Below are 21,176 nucleotides of genomic sequence, written 5' to 3'. Positions count from 1 at the left end.
CATGTTAGATATCAGATCAGTACCATTTTCATTTAGGACCAACTAGAATTTATAAGAAGACTCTAGTGAAAACCCCATGTTGACCATCCATTTAAGAGGAGCAGAGATATAAAGATTGTCATGATGGGTGCTGTGGTGGCCATATTGGATGTCTTAGGCATTTTCACATTCCTAGATGACCTGTGGGATTAATTTTGTGATTAAAGTAAATAGCTTCTTTGGAGTAGCAATAACAGACTTGTGCTAACTGACAAATGGATGACAGGCAACAGAATACCTTTACATTGTATTTTTGGATTAGGAAAGGAGTAAGTTAGGACTTTAATTTCATGTATGTTTTTGGATTATGAAAGAAGTCCTGTTGTTTCCAAAGAAAGGTCATCTTTTGCTGGATCTTAAATTTCATGGTATATAACAACCATTAAACCCACCATAGTAAATTGGCCATATTCTGTTAGACATTGGTGTGTGTCTTCTGTTTCAGGTGCACTACGGACATAGCCTTTGGCAGGAAGTGTGGACTACGGACATTGCTAGTATTTACAGGGGTGTTATCCAAGTCAGATCTGGAGCAGTTAAAACAATCAACAGATCCAGAAACACATGAAATGCTACCAGAGTTTTGCACCTCTTCATTTGTGGATCTAATGGACCTTTCAAAAAACAGTTGATGATGAGTTAGTGATAATCTAATAGACTTCATTTTTTCCCATATGACTTAGTTTGTTTCAATGAACTTTTAATGTTGTTAATCTAAAATAGCTGTGATTAATTTATTTCAAACTTCATCGAAGTTTGCCTCTCTAGACAAACTGTAAATCAATGAAGATAATTTTCTACATGTTGTATGAAATGCTTCTGCCAATATGTAAATTTTAGGCAATACATGGTAGCAAAATTTAAAATACACTTGTCCTTTTAATTTGAAGAATTAAAATGTTAGCTTCACTCAGCTTAGCTGTACATATTTGTATGAAGAATGGTCTTTAGAAAAGAATCGTTTTAAATTTTGAGAAGCCCTTAAACATGAGATGTAAAAATACTTCATTTTCTTTTTTAAATCCACTTATAAAGATTTCAGGGAAATTATTATTCATGCACTTGTCCATATGAACAATAACTTGCAACAGATACTCCTTCATGTCATCACTTGACAAAAGAAAGGGTTTTTAGCCTGCTGTGATAGTCTCACTCTGACTTTGAACATAATATTTTCATTTTTAATTAATTAAAATTAAATTAATATTTTAATATCAGGTTTATTTTGAGTGCATTTGTAAACATCAGTCACCTTTTTTTTTCTACATGTTCTGAACTTTGAAGCAGGCAGAAGTAATTGATAAATGATGAAAAGTAGTGTTGAGGCTTCAGGGCTCATCAAGGGTTGAAACTGCATAGATATTATCAAGGTGCAAATCTTGTCCTGGCAGTTAACTTACAAGCAGGCAGAAGTAATTGACAACTGATGAAAAGCAGTGTTGAGACATCAGGATCAGGGCTTGTCAAGGGTAGAAAATGCACAGATATTATAAACATGCAAATCTGCAACTGGTTAACCCAGGGATAAGCAAGTTTTCTTGAGCTCTGCTTCTGTTTGTTAGTTTCTTAATATCTATTTTCAGTGTAACCCTACAGTTGATTGTATATTTAATGGATAGTTTTCAAGACACTTATAACAAGGGATTCTTCAATGAAAATGACCCAAACAATCAGTAGAGATTTACATATTTAGGAAGATGTAATAGTAAAATTTACCACAAAAGGAAGTTGTTCTTGTCAATGGTTACTACTAGTGATGATAAAAATGCCAACAATGTGTTCCCAATGCAAACTATCAAATAATAAGCAAATATTTTTCACACTATAGTTGCATTAAATTTAAAAAAGGATATGGGTAACTGGAGAAGATGAGTTTAATTTTTCTCTAACATTTACTTAGGTTATATGTCACAGACATGTTGGTAGTGTAACTAGACTGGTAGTCTCTTCCACGATAGAAAAAGATGTAGAGGGTGACCAGTCTACTTGATGAATCCAGTTTTGAACAAGCACACAGATGATCCACATAGCAACTGTTTCTCAGCTGACTTATGAGTTCAGCAACCTCAGAAAATTCCAGTAAGAACTCAGTTAATTTAATTTGCAGTCAGCTCAATTCCAACTCAATTATCTTTTTTTTTTTCTCATTAAATTGTTGTTGAAGATTCCTCATTTGTTTCCTGACCTTCAACAATATTTGCAGAATCTAATGATTTTTTCCCCGTCATGAACAAATACACTCTTATAACTTTTTCTCTTGATTTCTTGGTAGCATGGGAACCCTGCATGGAGTACCCAACTTAAAACCATTGAAGGAAGTAGGAGAAAAAGTATTGGAATTAGAGCCTTGACAAGTTATATGCAGTGATGAACAAACAGCTGAAAGCAGGTCACTGATTCCTGTAAAATATAGCCTAAACTAAAAACCCATGGATAAACAGATGTCTACATCGAATCTCAGATATATAATAAACCCACATATCAGTGCAGATTTGCACTACAGACATGACAAAGGCATGTGGTAGATCTTTTACACTTATAGCAACCTCATCCTTTCAGAGCACTTTTACACTTATAGCAACTTCATCCTTTCAGAGCACTTTTACACTAATAGCAACCTCATCCTTTCAGAGCACTTTTACACTTAGAGCAACTTTAGATATTTTATCCAATTCACCAACACTTCATCAGGTAGCAGCATTTTGCATCATTTGTCTAGCAAAATCTAGTGATCTGACATGAAATTCATAAAACTTGTTAAATGAAAGACTTGGCCTTTTGCTCAGAACAATTTCTGTAATGTAAGAATTGGCCATAGTATAGTGATATGCTCAGTTAAGGACCCAGCGATCCTGACTGCTGTGTCCCCAGGAGTGATTATTGTTTGGATTGTTGGTGAGCCAGAATATTGCCAATGCGGCGAAATCTAACATGGAAAATGTCACCACTGTGTTCCGAACCAGCTTTATCATGGCATGGAACATGTTCTTATCTACTTTGTAGTGCATTGGAGCTGACATGTGGATGGTTGCCAAATTGTTATCGAGAGCCAAAGGTCTGTGCTGAAGGCACTGGAGTGCGTCTGACACCAGCGAGAGAAGAAAGCCACTGGAACCTGCTTTTTGATAAGAACACCTTAGAGTTGCCTGGTTTGCCAACCCAACCCAAAAGCTGGTCATTAATCTTTTTAATCTTTGCTGATTAGAGAAGGAGCCGAAAAGACAGTGTCTCTTCTTCCTCCCTGAAATCAACTGACGCCTTGACTTTGTAAGCTTGGGTAGTGATAGGGGTTGAAGGGCATTCCAAAATAGGCAGTACTTGATAAATTTACTCGATGGTGGCTTGAAAGCTGAATTCAGTCTGCTCCATAGTCAGATATAAATACCAGTAAGATGGATTTGTTGGCATCTCATCTCTCTCTGTGTGTGGGGTCCTCATCGTGTTGGCTTGTAGCTCGTCATAAGTCATGCTGGGTGGCATCAACGACTCCAGCTGGTTGTATTTGGCAATGTCACTAGCTCTTCCTTGAGGGTAGGCAGTGAGTAATAGAAAGTCTGGCATAGCCGGCACTATCACCTGGCGTGAATAGCGTGTGGTCAGCCCGGATGCTGATGGTAAATAAGGCAGTTCAGCAATCACTGGTATTGGCTGCTCAAAGGCCTGGCAGAAATCTATATGTCTCATTGAAATCTCCAGTAATGATAAGATGCCAATGGCATGGCTGGACAGACAGATCTATCAATAAGATCCGTGATGAACTACTTGGCTTGACCATTTCAAAGAAAAAGTCCCCATTACTGGGACAGCTGGACTGCTGGTGTCAGCGGGATGGTTGTTGTTGTCAGGATGGCCAGTAACAGAACAGCAGAGTTGGATCCAATGGATCCTGCATGAACCTCATGTATCCTGACTTAACTAGCTAAAACGAAACCCAGACTTTGTATTAGGGACACTGCATATCATATACAGTGTGTAAATGGTATAAACAAAACAAGAGTCTTTGTAGACTTCCATGCTCTGAAGTTGCATATAAATCATTTAATTGACATTTTGTTGAGATGATACAAAAACAAAAAGCAGAAACTAGTAATGTATTGAAACTGCTAAGTAGCTAAAAACACTGTCATAAGTAAAAGGGCAATGAAAGTGTCATATCAGAGACCTATTGCCTTGTTATGAACTTATGTACAATCCTTGGTAAACAATTAAAACATAATTCTATTAACAGCAACATAAATATGAATAAACTAAGCGTAAATATCAAGCAGCACTTTAGAATTTCACTAACAAGACCTCTGTAATGAACAGAGTAAGTGAACAAAGTCAAAGGTACACTAACTCATAATGACCTAGTATAAGGTCAGTGATAGCATGGTCGGATGGTGGTATTAAGAGACAAAGTCCTGAAAGATGACAAAATCACTCAAAATTTGCAAACATTGTAAAATTATGCATACAATCTGTAGTAGATCGATAAATCCATATAATAAATCCAAAAGGAATATTGGATGGGCCCATTGGAACAAAACAAATTCTGGATTGTCATTGGATGAACTTTGCAACTTATGGTCTGTATAGTAGCACAGCTAAAAACTGGCAACAAATGGTGGTGCCAAGGGGAGGCAATGGTTGAAGAGTTATTGCCCATTGTCTATTGATATAGACAGGGAAAGACGATTTTTGTCTTTTGTAGGGCTGGATTCATGAGTTAGCAGGCTCATATTCCTAATGTAATGTGATTGGGGAATGTATTCAAAGGAGAAATTTGTCTTCTGTAATAGGTGCAAAAAATAGTATCTTTCAGTTGGTATTACAAGGAACCATGATCATTTTCAGGCACACCCCTTACAACTTGACCTCAGTCCATGAACATTTACCAAGACTGTAAACTTTCTATCTTGACAGCAGCAACTGAGGTGTACCTGGAAGACGTGTCTTCATTCGGTCACAGTGGCCTTAACTACTCAGTAAATGGCTTCTTTCTTACCCAAGTGTAAACCACCTGCAAAGTTTGGTTTAGGTCTCTAACATATATCTTGTGTTTTTTGCAGCAACCATTATTCATTTATGAATTCTGCTATTAAACCCAAATGGGCCTCGAGTGGTCTAAAGCGCTCTACGTTTTGGATCACTGCCATCTCACCTCTGTCTGCATGGGTTCGAGTCTCGGATTCAGCCAATGTGGGTATGTGAGAAAGCTTGCCAGTAGCTTCTCGTGGGTCGGTGGTCACATGATGCTAAACAAATGATACTTTCATTTTTACTCTTTCAGTCACAGTGACCTTGACATCAATAAACATCAAGATTTGTGTGATGAGGAAAATGATTACTTTGTCATTCCTGGGTTGAGTAGATACAGATATTCATTATCAGAATAAACCCTACATTTTCTACTCTTAACAAGTGCTTTAGTTCATTATTGGTCAACATGTGGTATGCATCAATTATCAATTACTTTTGCCTTGTCAATCTCAGGAACAGGTCATAAAGGATGCCTTATTTATTTACACAGGTACCTGATGCAGACTTGATATTACAATGGATTCAAATCATTACATTATTATGTGTGGGGGAAACCCTTCTAAAACATGCTCCCTTACATAAATATATGTAACAAGGTTTGTATAAATAATTGGATAAATAATTGATGATTTGCATTTCACACTGGCATTCATTATTACATTGACACTTTCTGGTAATATAGACATCATTTTAATGTTAATTTTCCTTACAATGAACTAACACATATCTAAATGAGCGTGACCTGTGATAAGTTGAGAACCAGAGAATGTCAAAATTTCATGATTTATCATCTGGTCAGGCTGGTGTAATGCTCACCGTAGGTCAACAGTATTTTCAATACTGTACAGCTTTATTACAGTCAAAGAGAAGACACTAACAGAATTTTCTTCAAGACCTGGTATGTAATTAAGTTTTACAAGCAAAATCTAAAAATTGCTCTTTAGCCTTAAAACCTAATCAGGTCATCTACTTGTGACCATGATAAAATGTATGAAAGTTTTGTGCTCTCATGTCAGAACAGATTTGGGACAGACAAAAACCGTAAGCATTACATTTTCAAAAGCTGTAGCATGGAAGCTGGTCTAACTACATCTTAGCTAGTCAAGGGTCATTGTTCCACTTGACATCAGAGACAGTACCTACTACTCCAGAACAGCTTGTAAAAATGTTCCCAATTTAAGCATTTCACACAATAATAACCGCTCTAGTGGCCTAGTTGTTAGAACATCCACCTTGGATGCGGGAAGTTGTGGGTTTGATCCCCGGTCAAGTCATACCATGGACTTACAAAAATGGTACTAACAGCTGCCTTGCTTGGCGCTCAGCATTAAGAGGTTAGTGTTAGGACTGGTTGGCCTGGTGTCAGGATAATGTGACTGGGTGGGACATCATGTTACATGTCTGCTGCATGATGCGCAAGTGCTAGACATCACTATAAACTGTCACACTGCAGACATCATAGCGATATGACTGAGAAATTGTTAAAGCTATGTTAAAACTCCAAATCACACACACACACACACACACACACAATTATCAATATCAAGTCTGTGAATATGAACATTATAGAAGTCAAACATTATAGAATTCAATACCTAACAGGTCGTCTAATGATCTTTCTCATTGGTTAATTGATTTTGCTGGCTATGCAGTAATTCTCTCATCCACAAGAGGGCACTTGTTGAAGAGACAATTTCTGCTCACTACATGTGCCAAGGGTTAATGTGGAGCAAAGTGGATTAACAAACCTTGGCTAATTAAGATGCTGTTACCAAGACCTTGCAGGTAACCTCAACTGTATCCTCCTGCAGACCCTGGGATGTAGAATAGGACCCATACACCCTCGTGCTTGTATTTAGAGATGACTAACCTTTTTGTGTCGCATGATGTTCACAAAGGTCTTGAACTTTTTAAGATGAGCTTGGTTTTAAGATTTCACTTTCAGTTTGACGGATTTTACCAGTTTCAATGCTTTTTGGGGGAATGCCTAAACATACTCTGCACTTGGTAGCTAGGAGTGTGCTGATGTGCCATTAAACCCTATACACTCTAATTGGTCTTAATAACAAAGGTTTAACAGTGAAGTAGGTAAAATGTAGATGAGACTTCTGAATGCAAGCACAAAAGAGAAAATAGCTTCTAGATCTTGTAATGGGTAGTCACATGAATGACAGCCAAGTCCACTGGTTTTGCAAACAGCAACTGCTGCAGGGCTTCTAAAGAAATTTTCATTCAACAAGAAAACTGGTGTAAAATTTGAAATATATTTATTTCTGATGTTAAAACTGGTGAATTGTTGAACTATAAAATAATTCCAAACAAGATGTATGGATGAATGGATAATGTCACATGATAATCCCACTATTCAGTCAGATCTTGTGCAACTCTATCAGCTTGTTTCCATTGAGTCACTAGCTGGAAAAAAAGAGGCAACAAGTAAAATATCAGGTTAGTTAAAGACTTGGAAGAGTACTGCATTTCTATTAAAACTGAATATGGATCACTCTGTCCAAGTTCAAGAGAGACAACAACTTTGTCAAATACTGACAGAAAAGCATGGCAACTGGACTAAACCTAATTGTATAATGAGGTACCTGGGTTTAATGTTTGTAAATAACGTCTAATCTTATTAAGAAGTGATGAAAAACACTAAGTATATACAAGGGTAGAAATGTATGACCACTCCATTAACAACGACTTGTGATAAAAATGCACAGTAAGTGGTTTTCTTTTTCAGGTACATTAAAAGGGACAGATTTTTGTATGTCCATTCACTCAAATGGGATGGGCTGATATACATTTCTCAACAATTATTATCGTTATTGGTAGCATGATGTTACGCTTTTTAGTTATGTGTCATTGCCATGACAGTAGTTGTTCTCTGAAATTGAGGCTACTATAATTGGTTTCATGAATGCTATCCAGTGCTACATCTTAAATCATCCATGCCAATAGCCATAAAAATGGATAAAGTTCATTCCTCTTATGGGCTTGATAATACCAAACCATTCTTTCCTGAGCTGGATGTTGCCAGCCATTTTGTACTGTGATACATATCATCATAAATGCCCTCAATACTGTATGCATCACATATGTAAATTTAAACATATACAGTTAGCTCATTTGAGTAGGACATGCTAAATTCCCAGAAGAAAAGTTATTTGAAAATGATCAGATACACAAAAATAATTTCAAAATATTTTTTTTATCATATTATGTAAACTGATGGCAATAAATGAGAACTGTGCCTCTAATTAAGACTATTCTCTACATGAAATTTACAAAGTTTCAAAGCTAAACAGATTTGTGGATAACATTTTCCCCCCAAAATATATGTTAAATAGAACTGTAATGTCCAAGTTGGTATGGTACATGCAAGGTCATGTTTTGCATTGAATTTGTTTATTCTATGTAACAATATCTCAGGAATGTAGATTGAGCTTTCTTAATATAATTCCTTTATTGATTGGTACTTGTTTATATTGAAATGGAAGGGTAGATGGTAGTTATGATAATGCATCTTTAGGGGAGATATTTTAATATGGGGCTTACCATAAAATACCTGGAACAAATATTTAAAGAAACAAAATGTATAGGGCATTACTTTTTTTAAACACTCTGAATTTACAAAAAGTGTGTATAGGTAAAATGCCAAAAGTATAGAATAACGTTATTTTAATTGGGATGCCAAAACTATAGAATAATGTTATTTTAAGTAAAATACCAAACAATGGAATAATGTTATTTTAAGTAAAATAGCAAACTATGGAATAATGTTGTTTTAACTAAAATACCAAAACTATAGAATAAAGTTAATTTAAGAAATAAAATAGTAAGCTATAGAATAATGTTTTAATTAAAATAGCCAAAACTATAGAATGATGTTGTTTTAATTTAAATACCAAAGTACAGAATAATGTTATTTTGATTAAATTACCAGACTATAGAAGAAAAATGTTATTTTACATAAAATACCAAAACTATAGAACAATGTTGTTTTACTTAAAATACCAAAACTACAGAATAATGTTATTTTACTTAAAATACCAAAACTATAGAATGATGTTATTTTAATTAAAATTCCAAAATATGGAATGTTACTTTAATTAAAATACCAAACCATACAATGTTATTTTACAATACCAAACTATAGAATAATGCTATTTTAAATTAAAACTATTAAGATAATTGTCAGGCTTAGAACCAGGTTTCTAAAAATAGGTTTATGTAGACATTTTCAGGGTTTGAAGCTGGCAGTAGTATGTTAGAGATTAGTAGATCTCACTACAAACTAAAATCTGTAGATTGATATTAGTCTAATTGGACAAAGGAAAATTTTATTTTAAATTTAATCTTCACAGAAGGGGAGGGGGGCTGATGCATCTGAATCTGCAAGGAAAGTGACTGTTTTTCCACTGATTGTGATTAATTTAAACTACATACTTCAAAACATGCTTTTGATAGCTAAAGTCTATATACCTCTAAACAAGATTTGACAAATAGTATTAAAACTTAAAAGAACTTGCTTAAATTGGTTTAGTGCAAAATAAGATAAAATACCTTCTAAAACAAACTTAGTATAATACCAGTTTCTAAGAGATAGTTTTCATTTGCTTGGCTGTGTGTATTGTGTTATTTAAAAAACACTGGGGAACAGCTGGATCATTATTATTATTATTATTATAGATCTATATATTCTGAATGCTCATATTTGTTTATCATCACTACAAGTACATGTACATGATGTCATGATATTAGTCACTTTCCAACACTGATCTCTACTTTCAAGTCATTATAAAGTGATAGCCTCGCTTCAATTTTAAGCAATATCAGGAATAGCTACTTGTCCAGAACATGTATTGTGAACGTATATATTACTCTTGGACTGCAAATTTCAGGCTGTAATACTGTCATTGGAATGTTTATCACTATAAATTGTAACATGTCAAATGAATGACGAACTAAGCATATTTCTAAATCTTCTTTCTTAGCATTATCCTGTTGCAACTAAATTGACACTTGGCTGTGAAGTTAAAAGTTTGTATATATGACAAATTTCCTGTTATTAGTCCAAATGAGTTGTCTGTTTGTTAAAACTTTTTCTTTCCCTAAATGTTAAAAGTTCCACTGGGAAATTTGGATTGTTACCTTTCCCTATGCACCAACTGTCTCAATTAGCTTGAAATTTTAGGCAAACTTACTCATCTCGTTGAACATGAACTCTTGCTGGTACTCTTTCAGGAACTGTGTGGATCGAGATTCATCCAGGAAAAGGGAGTAAACTCTCTTGATGTCATCCACATCTACCTCTGTGGCCTGAAGCAGCCAAAAAAATAATAAAAGGACTAAATACATAAGATCTTTTACAATATTATATGAAATAAGTGGGGCTTACATTTCTGTCTTTGAACATTTTAAAAAGCCAACATACTTTGTTGAATGCATGGACCAGAATGTGCAAATTTTGTATTAACAAAAAGAATCCTTATCATTCCTCCATTACAAATATCACAGTGACATTACATTTCAACCTCTCTTGATCAGCCAGCTGAATAACGTAACAATTTATGAAATTTTGGGGAAGAAATTGTCTCAAAAATCAGACACTAGCTCAGTATGAGAGATACCCTTGAGAGGAGGCAGCTGTTGTGGAAGGCTGGAATTTTATATTAGATATTTTTAGAACTGTTTACAAAAAGATTCTCAAAATTAAAATTTGCTCACCTTTCTCTTCCTAGCGACCAGATTTGCTGTGGTGATGAGCTGTATGGCATATCTGAGTGATGTTTCCATCCCAATCCGTGTTAAGACAGTTAGGGCATCTTCACTCATCTCCACATCCTCTTCCTCACATCTGCAATCAAAATTATACACAGAATTATGCAAGCTGTGCACCTGTGTTCTTATGTTTAATGAACCACTAATCAAAAATCATCAAGGCCTTATCTCAGTGACCTGGAAGGCTCAAATTGTATTTAAATCAAGACTGTTGTCAGGTAGATATAGTCATACTTAAACATCAACTAAGGTAAATCTTGTAAAAGTATTTAAAATAGTTATTTTTGCATTGCTCAAGATTTTATAAAAGTACTTATTGTATAAACATTTTGTGTTTAAATTTCGAAATTTACCAGAAATAACCACACTGAAACATTACATTATAGGTCCACTCCATCCTTAATAGTCCTCTAAGCAGATGATAGTAGGGCATGGTAGGCTATGGAGACAACAAATGGGAAATGGGTCTCGATGACTTGGTATGCAGTGTTTAGCTATGCTTTCTGTGCTGAACCTATTTTCTTAATAAACTTGACCTTTGATCTTTAGACTGCAAAACCGGTATGTTTTTGTTTTGTATTACCATCCATGCAAGCCATCCACAAATTCTAGTCAAGGAACTTACTCAGGAACAAGAGTTAATGTGAAAAACCTATTTTTTCTGAGTTCCAATAACCTTGACCTTTCATCACAAACTCCATATGACTCTTCTTTACCTAAGTGAAAGTGCCCACAACTTTGGTCAAGGTAGGTGGTCTTGAAAGAATTCATGTTTGTACAGGTTTGTCACTCCTGAATACTTGATAATAAATTTTTTACCCATGCATTCATGTAAAACTGCATATAACATTTTGTTCCAATCCATGAAACCCTCAAGAGTTATCAAGCTGAAACTAAATAACTGAAGGACATAGCAAGACAGGAGGGATGCACACAAGTAAAACTATGCTACTTCATAAATATGGGAGGGATAAAATGAATACAATGAAGTCACCTGAACTCACTAGAAGCACTAAAGGTCTGAAAACTTACTCCAATGCATAACTGAAACTGGATGGACAGATGGATGGACAAGGTTACACTACATGCCCTGCCCCTTTGTAATGGGACATAAAAAGTTCTATAACACAAAAATGCCTGAAAACAAAACTAGCATAACTAAAGCTATCACTGACATGCATGCCCATATACAAAGTGAAGTGACCCTGTAGCAAACTGTATTTAAAACACTGATCACATGCTAAAATTTAAAACTCAGGTTAACATATGGTGTTGATGGATAGACACATGGACATACAAAAGTGAACGTTATATAAAGCTTCCAACATGGCTTGCTCAACAAATAAGACAAATTTTCAATTGGTGTAACAAACTATCCCGTTCCAGCAATAAGTAACATTTTAAGGGCTGTTTCACTTAAATATACACGGTACCCTGATAAGGCAGTTGTATTTTTAAAAATATGTGCCAGGGTACTCTGATGACAAATACAGCTCATAAGAAAATTATTTAAATTTTAGATTGCGTCTATGGGTGACTACTTCACACTGAGAATGCCATCCCTGGGTTCCAAACATGTTTTACTAACAACTATTCATTTCTATGTTTTAATCAATGTCAAATGGCACATAAATATACTGAATTTTGGTTATATGTGCAAAATGCTTTTAATGCAAGTTAAAATCACTGAAGGATTGTCGGATTCAAAATACAATATAATATTCCACCTTACATTTCTCTTTCTTAAATCATCAACTAATAACATGAATATACTGTCAACAACACAGGCTCCATCACATGTTGGAAACTGATAAAAAGGGCTTCACTAACAAGCCCTTTGCATGATTAAAATATCTAACCATAATTTGAAGAAAAAAACTTCTCAGAATCATTGCTATCATCACTTACTGAAATGAAGGGTTTGGGACTAAATCTTGTCCAGTTTTTCTTGACCTGACTTGCAGTGTTGAAATACAAACTTAATAAGTCGTTTTCTTCTGCAACACTTATAAGCTGCTATTGTCAACTTGGGAAATACACATTTGAAAAGCTGAGAACCATGGTCTGATGCTGTGTAAAAGATGCCAAAGACCTACATCTTTTTGTTTATATTAAACTTTCACATACCTGATCTTTAGAATTTGCTTTATTTCCTTCTCTTCATAAGGTATGGTAGAGATGATAAGCAGTCTGTCCAGAAGATCTATGGGTATTCCATGGGGACTTTGATAATGAGTGCCTCGAATCCTGAGAAGGAAAGCAAAATTCTAAAAGAATGGTTTAGAGCACTGTTTCTATGCTGTCAACAGTTATCTTCCTTATCTCAACTTTATCATCATGAAATTAATTATTTCAGTGATATTGAAATGCAGCAGAAAGATATGTTCATAAAACTGTGTCTTGGTATACTAACTGATAAACCTGACTTTCAATGAAATTACAAAATTTACTAATGCAAAAGAACTAGATGCTTTAAACATCCGGCTTAATTTTATCACATTACACAGAACATACTCTGAATGCAACTTTAAACAAAACTTGCTTCAATTTTAATGAGTAACAGACTAATAACTGTAAACAAGACTATCATGCTAAGAATATTTTATGCCAACCCCATGACTGATATTCCTCTATATACAAACTAGTAAGGAATGACTCGCGCTGGAGATTTTTTTTATCAAAGGGTCTCGATGACCTGACCCTTTGAAGACATGCAGTCTTGAACTAAACAAACACTGCAGTAACTATATTACTAGACTACAATAACCTTGATCCATGATGTTCACAACCCAAAATCAACAGGTTTATTTCTTAACTAAGTGCAATCTACCCACAAGGAATTTAGTCTGTTTTGTAAAAAAGCCAACTATTCTGAGTCACAATGACTCTGATCTTTGACCTATTGACCTCAATATCAAAAGGTCATTTTCTTACCTTTTGTTTAAGCCTTCCATAAACTTTAGTCACAGTAAAATAGGTCAGAAATATACTTACTATTCAACAGCCAGTTTTCTACTTTTAGTCACTTACCTTGACCTTTGAACTTAATCAAATTCTACAGTCTTACCTCAAGGGTAAGCCAATCACAAACTTTGGTGAAGGTACATGGTTGAAGATTGAATAATTTGTGAAGATCCATTTTTCATTTTTTCAGTCAATGACCTTGATATCTGACCAAAACATCAATATATTTTGAATTACCCACTGTGCAAGCCATTTACAGAGTTTATTCTAAGTCTGTGATGTAGAACTAAAGTAACTGCGCAGAAAGGATATTTTTTCTATTGGTCAGTGACCTTTACCATTGACATTTTGATCCCAAAAATCAATAGGCTCATTCCTGACCCCTTAGTGTAACCCCTCCACAAAGTTTGACCTAGCTCTGTGATGTAAAACTAATGTTATTGTGTGCTGTAGAACTAATGTTATGGTTCAAAAACTATGTCTGGGTCTATGGGTGACAGTCACTCATCAAAGTATGTTTTTTACAGCTGGATTCGACTTTCAAGCAAGTATATATGGTACATTTAAATTTGAAGGCATGCAAGTCCGAGTTTTGCAACAAAAATTCAACTACAAATTTGCAGCAGTCTGGTATTATCCCAAATATTTTCTCCGATATTTATTCTCTTTTATTGGTCCCATACAGAAGCCTCCCCCTGGGGTGCTGCAGGAGCTCAGATGACAGAGCATCAAACTTGCAATCCAAAGGTCATGAGCTAACTATCTGCCCAGCACAGCCTGTGTTAACTGGCTCAGTACATTCCTGGGAAGGGCACTTAAATCCCATTTCATACGGCATGATATAAGTCTATAATGTGTTCAATGTGCCATAAAAAATTAAGCCTCTCCCCATGGAAGTTGAATTAAGATTCTATAACCAACGTTCCCTCTAAGCTGCGAGCGTGGCCGCGCAGCTGCTCAGACATTCCCGTGCAGTCGAATTGTTCTCCGCGCAGCAAATCAAAATTGCCAAATATTCAAAGCATCATTAATACTCAAATCTATCCAAAATTATCAATCTTGTTGCAGTAAGAAGACCTTACTAACGCTAGACGGATTTAAATTTTGGCAGGATGCTCACCAATCAAATCCCACTAATAGCACCCAATCAAAGGATGTCGTTCAAATTCCCCTGGCCATCCACAAGCGGTGTATGTTGCATAGTCTGTTTCACTTATAGGAATTTATTTCGCTTTGAATATAAACGCACCATTCTGATACTCATTCTTGAGAAGTAAAATCTGTTTTATCATCGGCTAAGCAAACCACAAGTCCACCAGAGGAATGGCTCTGAAAAAGCAATTGGCAACCAAGGCTGCTTGTAAGAGTTCATTTTATTCAATCTGGATACTTGCATTGAATGACTGTTGCATTTTACTAACGCTAGATGGATTGAAATTTTGGCTGAATGCTCGCCAATCAAATCCCGCTAATAGCACTCAATCAAAGAACATCGTTCAAATTCCCCTGGCCATCCACAAGCGGTGTATGTTGCACAGTCTGTTTCACTTATAGAAATTTATTTCGCTTTGAATATAAACATGCCATTCTGATACTCATTCTTGAGAAGTAAAGTCTGTTTTATCATCGGCTAAGCAAACCACAAGAAAGTCCACTGGAGGAATGGCTCTGAGAAAGCAAAAGCCAACCAAGGCTGCTCGTAAGAGTTCATTTCATTCAATCTGGATATTTGCGTTGAATGATTGTTGCATTTTAATTTAAACGGTTTGTAATATATTTTTTTACAGCTTCTTATTATAATTTCAAAACGAAAATGTGAAGATGATGCAGACACAAAGCATAAAAAAGCAGCCACTAGTACTTTTAAATCAGCATCATTGAAAGAACTTGTTGAAACCTAAACGCAGCGTGTGGAATTAGGAATTATTTTTCATTTTTCTGAGGATGACGGTGTTGTTTGTAAAGTATGTGCCGAGGCTAAAGCGAGTGGTGATTTTGCAACGAAAAACTGGGATATGTGGAAACTGGATTATCTAAAGAGACATATTACACAGAAAATCAATTAGGACTCAACAGCGAAATTAAAAAGAACTCAAGCTGGAACTGGAATCAACATCTTCCTGACAGAGTCAAATGATGATCGACTGATGCGATCAAAGTGAATGATCGCCAATGAAGTAACGGTGAGCAAGTGAAGATTCTTGCTGATAATGTCTTGTTGGCTCTTTCAATGAACGAAGGCTTTGATGCTGTCAGTAACGGATATTCATGATCACATGGCTAAATATTTTAAACTTCCTGATAGCTGGAGAAGTAAAAATTATGCAATTGAGTTTGTTGAATGTATCGACTCGGTTGTCAAAGAGATATGTATGCAGGAAATTTGAGAGTCTAAATTACATATTCCATACACTTATTGTAGACGAAAGCAAAGACATATCTGTAACCAAAATGCTAATTATATACATTTTAAATATCGTCCAGCAGGAACAAAGTGTCACCGAACGGTTTTTGCTGGCATGGTAAAACTGACAGCCTGTGACAGTGGGTCTATTTTTTCTGCTATCAAGGAGTTTTATATGATGAACAATCTTGATTTTCAAAGGATGGTCATGTTTACATCAGATGGGGCATCCGTAATGCTAGGAAGAAGAAATGGCGTGGCTGTACTGATCCGTGCCGAGGTTCCTCATATGACTGAGCAGCATTGCGTGGCACACACAGAAGATCTAGGAATCGATGATGCGTGGGGAAATGTTTCTCTTATAAAAAATATTGAGACATTACTCCTGACTGTCTACAATGCTTTTAGCCGATCGTGTCAAAAAAGCCGCATTTGAAGAGCTCGCTAACGTCTCTGATGAAGATGTTGTCTCTTTTAATCCACTGAATGTTTAAAAGAACTCCAAAACCCTCAAGTTCATGTCGCTTTAACTGTCTTGAATTAAGTTTCAGCTGAATTAGCTGATTTGTGTACAGTTTTCCAGAGAAGCTGTATCTCAACCATACAGGCTGTAGTTTGCCAAAGCAAAAGTTTCTAAATAAACTGAAATCACAATATCTGGAAGGAAATGAAGATCATTGGAGTGATGCTGTGAAGATGCTGTTGTCAACAACTGGTTATGATGACACAGATACAGCTGCAATCTTAAGGTTTATAGAGCGTGTCTGCCTGCATTTACAAGAAAGATTCCCAGATGGCAAATTACGAAAGTGGGCAGCGTTTGATACTCAGGCAATTCAAAATCAAACAAACTTTGATTACGAGAAAGCTGAACTAAGCAAATTAGCAATGAAATACAAACATTTACTAGGCCTAGCTGGAGAAAGCTTCAATCAGAATATAATGATCTAAAATTTATTTTTAAGGAAAATCTCCAATCTGGAAGTTTAAAAACTTTTGCAGATGTTACTGGATTTGTGCTAACAGAGGAGAATTTTTCAACCATGGCGACATTTGTGGATATGTGTGGTACATTTCAAGCTTCGAGTGCTGATGCTTAACGTGGTTTTAGTCTGATGAACAATATCAAAACAAAACTGTGTAACAGACTTGAGGTTGACCATTTGGACATGATTATGCAAATTAAATTTTATCTAACAAGTGGACAAACCGTGGATCTTGATAGAGTATACAAATTTAGGAAAAGTAAAAAAAAACATAAGAGAGCACACTATATAGACATTATTGGCGAGCTTGTTCTTACTCAATTTCTTTTCAAAGTACATAATACTGAGTAAGTATGAACAATGAAAATGATAAAAATTTATCACAAAGAAATGCTGATTTAATTTTTCTATTAAGTGTTGACTCGTAATAATTATAGTGTATTATGCATTATTTTTTGCAATTTGTATAGATGTTTTATGATGATCTAAAAAATTTGCTCAAGTCACCATTATGCTTGCAAAATGCAGCATGCACAGACCATTCACTTAGAGGGAACACTGTCTATAACCATGGTGAAGTTCAAACTTGTATCACACTGCACAGGACTATGCAAGCTTTTGAAAAAGTAGGATCAGAGTCACAAAGTTTTGATTCAAAAGCATTGAAATATAGGTTTTCGCAATTACTGTTTTGAATGTCAATTTGATAACAAAAAGGTAGATCATCTGCCCTACCTTGTGATTCCTCTATTTGTGGCCATGATCAAGATGGGTGCCATGTCACTCTCTAAAGCTCTGTTCAGGAAGGAGAAGCACTCTATATCCAGCATGTGTACTTCATCAATAAAGAGAACCTGGAAAAAAGCATCCATTATAATACACAGTTAGTACTTTTTATTAATACTTACTAAACCTTACAGAAAAAAGCATTACAATGCTTTTCATGCTTGGTCCTCATTTCATTTACTGCTGGACTTAAACCTAACATTGTAAACTTGGAAGGAAAGATTTAGATCTGGATTTTTTAAAACATAGCTTTAATAATATTTCAGTCATATTGCTACGATGTCTAAAGTGTGACAGTTTATAGTGATGTCTAGCACTGGGGCATCATGCCGCAGACATGTAGCATCACGTCCCACCCAGTTTCATTATTCTGATGCTAGGTTGACCAGTCATAACACTATCCTCTTAATGCTAAGCAACAAGCGAGGCAGCAGTTAGTACCATTTTTATAAGTCTTTGGTATGACTCAGCTGGGATTTGAACCCAAGACCTCCCAATTCTGAGACAGATGCTCAAACCACTAGGCCACCAAAGCAGTTGGAAGGAAAGAAAAATAAAATTTTCAGGGCTGAAAATACTCATGTGCCAGTTGCACTTTTCGTAAAACTAAAATAAATCCATCATTTACTTTCATGCTTTCAATGAAACTTGTGTCAAGTAACATGATATATACAGACCTGCCAACATTGAAAAGATCACAATTAGGAAAATCACCATTAAAAATCAGGAGGTACAAGAGTACGGTGTATATATCATGATAAAGATGTCTACTTTAAATTTGTTATTTCAGTTCATTGTATGTTGCAGATTTGCATTTTTGCAAAAGTTCATCATTTATTTCTCCCTGGGTAACAAATTTGCTAACAAGAATAGCTTCCAGGGTCATAGCTGCCAACCTTCCAGGCTCACAATTAGTGAAAATAGGGATAAAAAGTCGTGAATTTGGACACGAATTCGTGAATAATACTATGACAATAACTCCATCCACTCTGACTACTCCAACCGTCAATACTACACTATATCAAGTTCGCAAAATAAAAATAAAACACTATATATATGCAGAAATATTTATTTATCAAGACATGATACTGTGGCAGACTTGAACTTCCTCAACTGCTTGATCGTAAATTTGTCTTCTAAACAGTTCCGACTTCTTGCCTGCTGGTTGATCTTGGGGACTAAAATTGCTGACAAATTTTCTGCAGCTAAGGAGGCCTTAAAGTCTGTCTTATTTTTCTTCACTAAAGAAAATACTCTTTTGCTGTCACTGTTGCTGTGAGGAATGCACAGGAGCTGCAGCATTTTTGGTTCTTCCACAGGAAAATTTGGAAGCGATTTTCTAGTCCGGGAACATATGTCAGAACAAATGTTTAGCATGGTCTCCAGCTGATAAAGGTAAATTGTGTTCAACACAAGAAAACTCACAAATAATGCTTAAGCGTTGGTAGCCTGTGGGTCTTCCACCAATGGTTTAAAATATTCCAGAGCTGAAATATGCGAATTCTTAATTTTCCCAACTTCTACGTGTTTTTTGCAACCGACATTCTTCCTCACATCGTCTCTGCGATGGCACACTGAGTGCAAAAAGCATGAATGAATATCAATGTTTAATGGCAGAATGCACGGCCAATTTTTGATATATTCCAAATTAAACTTCACTTTTTGAGTAATACATTTCTTTTTCCTTGGCGGTGAAGACATTTTCAATATGTTACATGCGATGCTGAACGGTAACTCGAATCAGTGTTTTGACGCATGCGCAGAGCAAGTTTCCAGTTAGGCCCCAGTTTCTCTCAAAAGCATTTGTAAAACTACTCTTATACATATAGATTAAAATAGGCTAAAATGCTTGCGACCGGGCCAACTGTACTAATCGGCTGTAGATCTACTAATATCATGACCAGCGGTACCAGACCGTTTCGTCAACTGCAAATATCATGACTAGCGCTTAATGGGAAATCGGTTATTTTATTAAAGATTTAAAATAACTGAGGATTGGAAAATTCGTGAATTTTTGTCTTACGGCGTGAATTCGTGAATCGCTGAAAAAATCGTGAAATTCACACCAAATTCGTGAGGGTTGGCTGCTATGCAGGGTTGATACTGACAGGCTGGCTCTTTGGCTAGTTCTGTATTTTCTGACCATTGAGAATGCTCTCTCAGCATTGCTGTTGCTATGCAGTATTAAAAGTATTGATAGCTTTACTCTCCCAAGGGTTGGAAACAACAGTTGACCAGATCCATCCTTTTTTCCTCTCCTGAGAGCAACCCACTGATGATCTGCTATTTCCACATTCAATTCTGTGTCTAAATTGTAGATTTAGTAAAGCTGAAACTCTCTATGCAGATCATCAGTGCCGATTTCTTCAATTCGGCTGGAGAAAAAGAAGGCCACATCCTTAAACGATACTACATATTGTTCTGACACGTCTGCAATGCTTGCACTGTGTTTATTAATTTCATCTAGATCAATATATCATATTGAGAATGCTGTGAGCAAAATTGGCAGAATGCATGAAAGGCCCCACGAGTTGAAAGACGAATGAAAGCAAACTGCTTCTCCCAATCACTCCTATATTTTTGATCCCAAATTCATCAATTACTTCCTCTTCTTCTTTTTGTCACTTCTTGCAAAGAAACTTATCCATTATGTTGCTGTGCTTTGCTGATGGGGTCAGATAAATAGAACCACACTGTGAGACAATCTTTGTATTGGCGGATGAAATGGTAAAGTACTAATAAACATACCAGACACAGCATGATCAGATACAGAAACAGACAAACGGAAAATGTTTTTGTAAAAAAAAATATGGATTTTTTCTCTCTCAAGTTGAAAAATCAGGGAATCGGGAGACAAGTAAAAAAACTCGGGATTCTCCTGATTTTTTCAGTAGGGTTGGCAGGTCTGAATATATTCCCCCAACAGAAAACTCTGGTCCAAAATTTCAGACAATATAATTTGTCTATTTTCTTTTAAAAATATTGACGATACCATTCTACGTTTTATTGAATAATAAGCAAGTGAATTTTAGAGCGAGCACCTTAGACCACTCTTCCATGGGTGGCCCCATCTAAAAACAGAAAATTGTACAAAATGCCTTCTTAAAATGCACTGGGTAAGCAAAATTTAAATTACACTTAAGCCCCTTCTTTTCACATGGTTTTTGATCATTAACACAAATGGCAAAATGCATATG

At 35.7% G+C, this 21,176-nt stretch overlaps 2 protein-coding genes across 4 annotated transcripts in view; one reads left to right on the top strand and one right to left on the bottom strand.

Annotated features, from left to right (window-relative positions):
* The window catches only part of LOC149785598 (phosphoglycolate phosphatase-like), a 36,559-nt gene extending 30,858 nt beyond the window's left edge, over window positions 1–5,701 (top strand). For 2 of the 3 annotated variants that reach the window (XM_089979403.1, XM_089979405.1), the window contains exon 8: window positions 485–1,766. In XM_089979403.1, coding sequence (XP_089835529.1) covers window positions 485–671 — 187 coding nt within the window. In that variant the 3' untranslated portion in view covers window positions 672–1,766. Of the gene's footprint in view, window positions 1–484; window positions 1,767–5,311 lie in introns of those variants that run through there. The other variant, XM_089979404.1, reaches the window with a different exon arrangement.
* A 1,610-nt stretch (window positions 5,702–7,311) lies between these two features.
* The window catches only part of LOC149785597 (ruvB-like 2), a 39,823-nt gene continuing 25,958 nt past the window's right edge, over window positions 7,312–21,176 (bottom strand). The window contains exons 11-15 of the mRNA XM_089979401.1: window positions 17,929–18,047; window positions 12,967–13,086; window positions 10,786–10,915; window positions 10,263–10,377; window positions 7,312–7,476 (exon numbers count right to left, since the gene is read on the bottom strand). Coding sequence (XP_089835527.1) covers window positions 7,451–7,476; window positions 10,263–10,377; window positions 10,786–10,915; window positions 12,967–13,086; window positions 17,929–18,047 — 510 coding nt within the window. The 3' untranslated portion in view covers window positions 7,312–7,450. The remainder of the gene's footprint in view (window positions 7,477–10,262; window positions 10,378–10,785; window positions 10,916–12,966; window positions 13,087–17,928; window positions 18,048–21,176) is intronic.

The sequence above is a fragment of the Sinohyriopsis cumingii genome, chromosome 13 (genome assembly GCF_028554795.1).
Source record: "Sinohyriopsis cumingii isolate HCF-2022 chromosome 13, ASM2855479v2, whole genome shotgun sequence".
In the NCBI taxonomy this organism is placed as follows: domain Eukaryota; kingdom Metazoa; phylum Mollusca; class Bivalvia; order Unionida; family Unionidae; genus Sinohyriopsis; species Sinohyriopsis cumingii.
Note: the sequence above shows the minus strand (reverse complement) of the source record. Positions and strands in the feature narration are given on the sequence as shown.